This window comes from Scylla paramamosain, chromosome 5 (genome assembly GCF_035594125.1).
Source record: "Scylla paramamosain isolate STU-SP2022 chromosome 5, ASM3559412v1, whole genome shotgun sequence".
NCBI classification, from domain to species: Eukaryota; Metazoa; Arthropoda; class Malacostraca; order Decapoda; family Portunidae; genus Scylla; species Scylla paramamosain.
The window spans coordinates 28,583,501-28,592,555 of record NC_087155.1 but is presented as its reverse complement, the minus strand read 5'-3'; the positions used below and the strand labels follow the sequence as shown (position 1 = coordinate 28,592,555).

At 41.6% G+C, this 9,055-nt stretch overlaps 1 protein-coding gene across 1 annotated transcript in view; it reads left to right on the top strand.

Moving 5' to 3' along the window:
• The window catches only part of LOC135100793 (glucose dehydrogenase [FAD, quinone]-like), a 13,514-nt gene extending 6,006 nt beyond the window's left edge, over positions 1–7,508 (top strand). Inside the window, exons 7-14 of the mRNA XM_064004114.1 lie at positions 1,322–1,378; positions 1,738–1,851; positions 2,051–2,210; positions 2,784–2,944; positions 5,034–5,211; positions 6,073–6,146; positions 6,245–6,396; positions 7,127–7,508. Of these exons, the coding sequence (XP_063860184.1) occupies positions 1,322–1,378; positions 1,738–1,851; positions 2,051–2,210; positions 2,784–2,944; positions 5,034–5,211; positions 6,073–6,146; positions 6,245–6,396; positions 7,127–7,253 (1,023 nt within the window). The 3' untranslated portion in view covers positions 7,254–7,508. The remainder of the gene's footprint in view (positions 1–1,321; positions 1,379–1,737; positions 1,852–2,050; positions 2,211–2,783; positions 2,945–5,033; positions 5,212–6,072; positions 6,147–6,244; positions 6,397–7,126) is intronic.
• Positions 7,509–9,055: the final 1,547 nt, after the last annotated feature.

Below are 9,055 nucleotides of genomic sequence, written 5' to 3'. Positions count from 1 at the left end.
AATAATTTTCTAAAGGATCCAAATGATAACCCGTTTCGGATTTTTTTTTTTTCTTGTGACTCTCAGTAAGAGGTTTGCTTACCCAGCAAAATCGGGCACAGAGACGAACATGCTCTGCAAGCAGAGGACGTTACTACCTGCTAAAGTGCCGCATCTTGGGGAGAAACTTTTTTTTTTCTGAGTCGAGTTCAATAGGTAGGTAATATGTTCTTGATGTTCCACAGTAGCAGGCCATAAAGTCTACTGATATTGACTATGTTTGAGACACCTAGTGTCTTGTCCTCAATGTTATTACTTCTCGTCTCGTGATTTTAAGGTGTTTGTAAAATCGTTCATGGTTCATGACTTTTTTTTTTTTTTTTTTTTGTCTCTCTCTTTCGAGTTCACGGCTTACAAGAAAAGCGCAATATTGTCAAACAACGTCATTCTATTAAAAATCACTGTGGATATCCGGTAATTAGATAGTGAAGAAGCAGTTTCTCTTGAACAATATTTTGTTGAAAATGTAGTTACTGTATATGATCTCGGTATTGCATCAAAACAAAGGGCACGCACGATCAGGTGATCAGATTTTGAAATCCGAAATACGGAACACCTAAAATGGAGAGGCACATGGACAATGTACCGGGTATGTGAAGCGCGCATCACAGGCTCACAGCGCAGTCCCTCTCAGCTGGGGACCGGCTTCATTGACTTGTACATTTTTTTTTTTTTTACTTGCTTTAAAGAGGTGTGTCCATTGTATGTTTTGTTTCAAGTAGCACTGTATCACATGCGTTGAAAGTTCATTACAGAGTGGCAGAGTTGCCAGCTAGGTCCGTCTGGTTCTCACATAAAATTTCGCTCAGATATTATTGTTTTCGAATTAATATAGCTATAATATGTTTCTTTTTTTTTCAAGTTTCGTATGAAGTTTTTAAAATCTTGAAAATACGAGACAAAAGGCGTGGCGGGGAGGGTCGATACGGGACTCGGGACAGACGCTTTTAAATACGGGACGATCACGCATAATATGGAATATCTGGTCACTCTGCGCACGATACCCATGGTACATTTATTGGTGAGAAGCGTCCTCAGGTTGACTACATGACCAGTTCAGACAGCTATGCTCACTTCTCGTCTCCAATGGTATGTCTTCCCCGATAAAGTAAGTAACCAAAAATTCAAATTGCGCCAGGGTCAAGACCCAGTGATTTTTCCTCCTACTACAATTCCCATCTTATCATCCCCTATTCTTCCCACTATCTCCACTTCCTCCTCCCCATCTTCTCTCTTTTCCTTTGATTTGACTGATATGCTCACTCGTCTCTCGCTCTTTCAGATCCTGTTCAATGAAAAGCGGCGAGCGGTCGGGGTCCTGCTTGAATACAATCACAAGGTGAGGCGACGGAGAAGAGGAAATTTTTCTTCCATTACGTTTCTTTTAACTAAAACTCATTGAAAAGCTGTACCAGCACACGAATTATTTGAACACACACACACACACACACACACACACACACACACACACACACACACACACACAAACACACACAAACGACCGTAGATGAATCACACACATCACGACATGATACGTAAAATTAGCCACATGCTACTGACGCCAATATTATAAATAGTAGTAGTAGTAGTAGTATTAGTAGTAGTATATAATAGTAACTGTAATTGTCGTAATATTGATGGAAGAAATAATGGTGTAGTATCCACCGTTTCTAAATGGTTTTCTTATCACCACCGCAGAAGATAAGTGTGGGTGTGCGTCGCGAGGTGGTGCTGTCGGCGGGGGCTTTGGGGTCCCCGCACCTCCTACTGTTGTCCGGTGTCGGGCCTGGCAGACACTTGAAACAACACAAGGTGAGAGACAGGTCACTCCTGCGGCTGTGTTTATAAAATTTGTGGCGTTATGAACAGCATCGCTTAAGGAAATCAGTCTTCTTTCCTTTCCTTTTATTCAACTTGTATTTGTCGAAGTGAACTTATATATACATTCCAAACTTACTAATGCTCTGTTATGGCTACAAACGGCAGTACACACCAAGTTCTTCATCCGCAGGTGAAAATGGTGAGGCACCTGCCTGGTGTCGGACAGAATCTCCACGACCACGTGTCTCTGAGCGGCCTCAGCTGGACCCTCCCGCGTGCCGAGGAAAGCTCAGCGCAGCCCCTGCCATTAACTATCAATGACGTCACACAGTACATAAAAAATAGAGAAGGTCAGTCACGTTTCCTCACTATTCCTTCACTGCTTAGTTGAGCGAAACTGATGGTTTTCATCTGATTCTTAATATTTCTTCAAATTTCTCATTATTATTCCTGACGACTGGGTGTCATCTGCAACAAACTGACGTCAAGGTGTTCTCTCTGTTAATTCTAGATACAAGGTAGGCGACAAGGGAAAGGTATGAACATATTATAACACACCACTGGTTTATGAAAAAAAAAAGTAAAAAAATCGGAAGAATTCTTACTGAAATGTGCGATTTACAATCTTTTAATCCAAAACTCTGCCAATTACATTATACACCAAGTACTAGAAGGTATAAAGGCTAACATCATTCTATTTGAATTCTGGAATTTAAAAGCATTCCACGCTTTATTGTCTCACTCAGCAATCCAACACTGGAGACTTCTCATAGCGCTTTAGTAAAGTTTAAAAACGAACATGAATAGGCTCACATGCAGAACACAATGAGAGACAGATAGACAAGATCGATTATTTAATAATATAAGTAATCATCATCTTGAAATAAGTAGTCTAAGAATGTATTTATCCACGGTACCAACAGGCGGGTTAGCTCGGGCCCCGGCGGACGTGCTGGACGCGTGGGTCAAGGCCAGCCCAATAGGAGACCCACTATGGCCTGACATTCAAATACTTCTTGTCGGTGCCACCCTCGCCCAGGACTACGGAATCTTTAGTCCCGCTGCCTACAACCTTGACGCCTACGTGAGTGTTCCCATCGAGCAGGCAGTATGTTCAGGGCCGCAGCGTTATGGCCCCACTTGTTTTTTTTTTATTTTTATGTAGGAAGGACACTGGCCAAGGGCAACAAAAATCTAATAAAAAAAATGCCCACTGAAATGCCAGTCTCATAAAAGGGTCAAAGCAGTGGTCAAAAATTGATGAATAAGTGTTTTGAAACCTGCCTCTTGAAGGAATTCAAGTCATAGGAAGGTGGAAATACAGAAGCAGGCAAGGAGTTCCAGAGTTTACCAGAGAAAGGGATGGATGATTGAGAATACTGGTTAACTCTTGCGTTAGAGAGGTGGACAGAATAGGGGTGAGAGAGAGAGAAGAAAGTCTTGTGCAGCGAGGCCGCGGGAGGAGGGGAGGCATGCAGTTAGCAAGATCAGAAGACCAGTTAGAATGAAAATAGCGGTAGAAGACAGCTAGATATGCAACATTGCGGCGGTGAGAGAGAGGCTGAAGACAGTCAGTTAGAGGAGAGGAGTTGATGAGACGAAAAGCTTTTGATTCCACCCTGTCCAGAAGAGCAGTATGAGTGGAACCCTCCCAGACATGTGAATCATACTCCATACATGGACGGATAAGGCCCTTGTACAGAGTTAGCAGCTGGGGGGGGGTGAGAAAAACTGGCGGAGACGTCTCAGAACACCTAACTTCATAGAAGCTGTTTTAGCTAGAGATGAGATGTGAAGTTTTCAGTTCAGATTATAAGTAAAGGACAAACCGAGCATGTTCAGTGTAGAAGAGGGGGACAGTTGAGTGTCATTGAAGAAGAGGGGATAGTCGTCTGGAAGGTTGTGTCGAGTTGATAGATGGAGGAATTGAGTTTTTGAGGCATTAAACAATACCAAGTTTGCTCTGCCCCAATCAGAAATTTTAGAAAGATCAGAAGTCAAGCGTTCTGTGGCTTCCCTGCGTGATATGTTTACCTCCTGAAGGGTTGGACGTCTATGAAAAGACGTGGAAAAGTGCAGGGTGGTATCATCAGCGTAGGAGTGGATAGGACAAGAAGTCTGGTTTAGAAGATCATTAATGAATAATAAGAAGAGAGTGGGTGACAGGACAGAACCCTGAGGAACACCACTGTTAATAGATTTAGGAGAAGAACAGTGACCGTCTACCACAGCAGCAATAGAACGGTCATAAAGGAAACTTGAAATGAAGTTACAGAGAGAAGGATAGAAACCGTAGGAGGGTAGTTTGGAAATCAAAGCTTTGTGCCAGACTTCATTGCCACAATGAAATGGAAATTTAACTGGTAGCCAGTGAACGCTATGTCTGTAGTGCAAGCCAAAAAACTGTGATGACCGTTGTCTAAACAATCTACACTGACCTCAGTCGGTTTTTCATCACTTCTTCCGAAACTATTTATATGAAAGACGTGGAAAACTGAAGGAAAGGCCAAGAGAGAGATCTATAAGGAATAGTAAAAAGCACTGAGACAGAGGCCTCAATAATCACGCGAAGGAGAAGCACGTTTGGGACAAGTACCTGTGTAATCTGCAAGGATAAGATGCTCTCCTCATATCAGTTACTTTACTTGGTATAGTATGGAGCGGCCCAGCATTTCTGGGGAGACTGGTTAGCGAAAACACGCACACACTCACACACGCACACACACACACACACACACACACACACACACACACACTCTCTCTCTCTCTCTCTCTCTCTCTCTCTCTCTCTCTCTCTCTCTCTCTCTCTCTCTCTCTCCTTCTAGACATTAGGGATATGGTTTGCGAATTCATATGATCTGAGAGATGAATTCAGTCACATTGGAAATGCTATGAAAGGTTACTCTTGCAACATTTGCTTAGAGTATGCACTCTGTAGTTTATGCACACGTTTAGATTTCTGTAAGGGGCATAGCTAACCTATACGTACATACACATTGCACACCTACAGTACATATATGTATACGTACGTGACATTCTCTTATGTATGTGTGATACATATGAGAAAAGGTGAAAATATTGAAAACTTCTTGCAATAAAAATATCAACAGACAACTAAAACCTAGCTAAAATACAGTTAAATAATTATGAACACAACATGTCTTGATTTTCAGAAAATAAAGAATTACCTTGGTGAGATTTATGGGGAGAGAGGGTTCACTATGAGGCCCATCCTGCTGCGTCCTAAAAGCCGAGGTGCCCTCACTCTCCGCTCCAAGGACCCGCGAGAAGCGCCGTTAGTGGACGTGGGTTACCTCACGCATCACGACGACGTGGCCACACTGGTAGAAGGTGAGCAGAAAAGGCAGGCGTGGCAGGGCTGGAGTGACGTGTGTACCGAGAGAGAGTCAAAGGAAAAATTCATACAGCTATACCTAGCAGTGATACTGAGACAAGTGTTGTGTTGCTGACATATAAAGAGGAAGAAAGAAGAATGTGAGTGGAATGTAATAATTTTTGAGGGAGATATAAAAGAGTGATAGGAAAAAAATGTCTACTATGGATATACCGTTTCATTAAAAGATAACGAAGAAAATGATGAAAGATAAAAGGCTAACCGAATAGAATTAAAAAAAAAAAAACATGAAGTATATCATTTATGTACGTACAGTCGACCACGGTAAGACCTGTGCCAAGCAAGTTCAATATATTCAGTAGCGACGCATGTCACCTACCTGGCGAAGGCTGTTGTTTTCCTGTGATTGGTTAAACTCCCTCAAAGCTAAGCCTTGAGTCTTCACCCACTTGACCTGCCACATCTAGTCCATGGTTATATATGATAGGTTAGTGAAGAGGATGATGGGGGTCCGCACTGATTGGAAATGGACGGGATATGGACCAGGTGGGGGAGGTGAAGTGGGTGGAGGTTCAAGGCTTATCTTTGAGATAGTTTAATAAATCACAGGAAAAAAAAAGTCTTCATCAGGTAGGAGGTGACACGCGTCGCTACTGAATATATGGAGCAGGACTGGCACAGGTTCTACTGCATCCGACTGTCCGTGAGTATTTCACACAGGGTAGTGTACACTAGGGATTCCGGGAAATTGATGACAGCATGGGTTTATAGGTCTGATTTAGTGTGGCTTCATTGTAAAGGCTCTACAATGCTGCCGGCCCTCGAAGCACAATAACGACACACTCTTCCTCCTGCAGGTATCAAACTGACTCTGGCCTTGGGTAATACGTCTGCTCTCCGTGAAGACATCGGCGCCAAGTTCTTCAGTAAGGTACGAGTGGGCACTGATTCAAGAGAATGAAGCAATTGTTATTATGTGGTAGTGAAGATGATATTGACATAACCGTTTGCATTCTCAATCTGTGGTAGCCCCTGCCGGAGTGCGCTTCTGAGCCTGTGGGCAGCGACGCATACTGGAGCTGCTACGTCCGCCATATGAGCTCTACCTTCCTCCACATGGGTGGCACCTGCAAGATGGGACCCAAATCAGACCCCATGGCTGTTGTTGACCATAGATTAAGGTATCATGGTTCTGTGTGCGTGTGTGTTTGTGTGTGTGTGTGTCGCTTTAAAGCTTATTTTTCGAAGGGTTGATTGGATGAGTGATCCTCGTCCCATGGTGAGGAAGACAAGAACCTTTAAGTACTACCCAGTAGAGGATTGTACCACCACCAAGTGTCCCTCTTTGGTGTCACAATAGAGATTTTCTATCACTTAACGATCTCAGAAACCTTCTGAGAAAACTCATATTTGAGTCTTCGGTTTCACTACACACACACACACACACACACCGTGTAGTATAGTTGTTAGCACGCTCGACTCACAACCAAGAAGGCCCGGGTTCGAATCCCGGGCACAGCGAGTCAAATGGGCCAATCTCTTAATGTGCAGCCCCTTGTTCACCTAGCAGCAAGTAGGTACGGGATGTAATCCGAAAGGGTTGTGACCTCGCTGTCCCGGTGTGTGGTGTATGAGTGGTCCTACCCAAATATCGGTCACTACGAGCTCTGAGCTCTTTCCATAGGGGAACGAACGGCTGGCTAGGTGACGACCGTAGGTGAATCACAAACACACACATACATACACAGGATTTATCAAGCACTGTATATATTCAGATCATCAAGATGGCCTGGTGTAGCAGTGGTATAGCTGTATAGCATTGTTGTCGTGGTAATGTAGTAGTAATGACGTTGGTGATGCAATGGTGATGAGTGGCGGTGGTGATTACAACCCATTTCCTTCCTCCCACAGGGTATTCGGGGTGTCGGGCCTGCGGGTGGTGGACGCCTCCGTCATGCCTTTTGTTATATCCGGCAACACCAACGTGCCTGTCATCATGATGGCTGAGAAGGCTGCTGATATGATCAAACAGCAGTGATTGAGAGAGAGAGAGAGAGAGAGAGAGAGAGAGAGAGAGAGAGAGAGAGTGTGTGTGTGTGTCCTCTGCATCCTAAAGCATACAGCCGTGCTCATTGAAGCTCTGTGACAGTGCTATGTGGGAAGGTCTGGACTCTGAAGAAGTGCCGGAAACCAAGCAGTGTGTGGTACTGTCAATGATGGACGAGAGTCAACTGGTTGCGCTGCTTGGGGCATTAACATTTTATCCAAATAACTGTTTCGTTAAAATCAAAATTACCCGATATATATATATATATATATATATATATATATATATATATATATATATATATATATATATATATATATATATATATATATATATATATATATATATATATATATATATTTTTTTTTTTTTTTTTTTTTTTTTTTTTTTTTTTTTTTTCTTTACATGACTACATGGATTTCAATGCTGCTACTGCTGCTGCTTCTTCTTCTACTACTACTACTACTACTACTACTACTACTACTACTACTACCACTAGTAGTAGTAGTAGTAGTAATAATAGTAGTAGTATTGCTACCGACTTTTATTTTGGTTTAGATAAATGTGATTTTATAGAGAAACAGTAATAATATCAATTAGTCATTGAAAAACTCATGATACAATACTTTTGTTGTAAGGTACCTTTTTTATTTTTATCTTTATCTATTTATTTATTTATTTATTTTATTTTATTTATCTATTTTATTTATTTATTTATTTTTTTTTACATTTACGGCAAGATCACCGAACTCTTCTCCATGACATGCGAGTTTAGTGCTTGTATGTAACACGGACATGATATCCAGATTGACTGCTTTGTAACTCCCTTGAGCCAGTCAGTCCAAGACCAGTGGTAAATTCGTACTACATGCAGTAACTACAGTACAGTTATTCTCTGAATATGATTATGGTTTTACTGTACTGTGCGAACTTGCCAACAGTGAACAGCCGGCGAAGGTGTTGCCATTCCTATGAATTGAATCTCACTTTTTTTTTTTTATCATCTGTTTTGGAAGTTCAAATAAATGTCCAACTTCATATGATACTCCCATTTACTTTATCTCTTCTTTATTACATAACAAACTTTGGAACCTCGTGTGAAAGCAGCAGGGGAAACCAAATACACATTAGGTACATACTACATAAATGATTACCCTTGCTGATCCACCAGTGATACTAATTGATGTGTGACAGTGAGGGGCTTTTCATAACCATATCTAATAAAATATTTACCTTCTAGCTGGATGAAATCCCTCATGGTCGTCTCCCCCTCCCCCATGAGTGATGCTATCGGTCTTCCATCAGTCTTTTTGAGTGTATAAGTCAGTGTTTTGTACCAGCCTTAGTACCCAAATAACAATGACAGGCTCTTCAAAACTAATCAGATGTTATAAAAACTTAGCTTGGACATCCACTTTGAAAATGTACTAAGCAAAAGATACAAAGGGTTTACTTAAGGGATTTTTTAGGATTATATTGGATTTTGTCTTAACTCTGCTTTACATATTCTCTTCAGCCTCCTATATCCAGTGTAAAACAATGTTCTATTGTTTATATGAAAAATCTGTGGATCAAGATGGGAGTTCAGTATGTCCAAAAATTAATAGGTGAATCTTTAGTGGACATTACTTGTTATTGGTTGGCTGGAACAGTGGCATCATGTGAGTGGGTAAAGGCTGTATAGATAGATGCATTGAAATCACATATGCTGTTTTGACTCACAAATCCTACACATCAACAAAACACTGTTAGTTTACATGTTTAGTGCTAGGCAGAGTTTGCTTCAGTCTTCA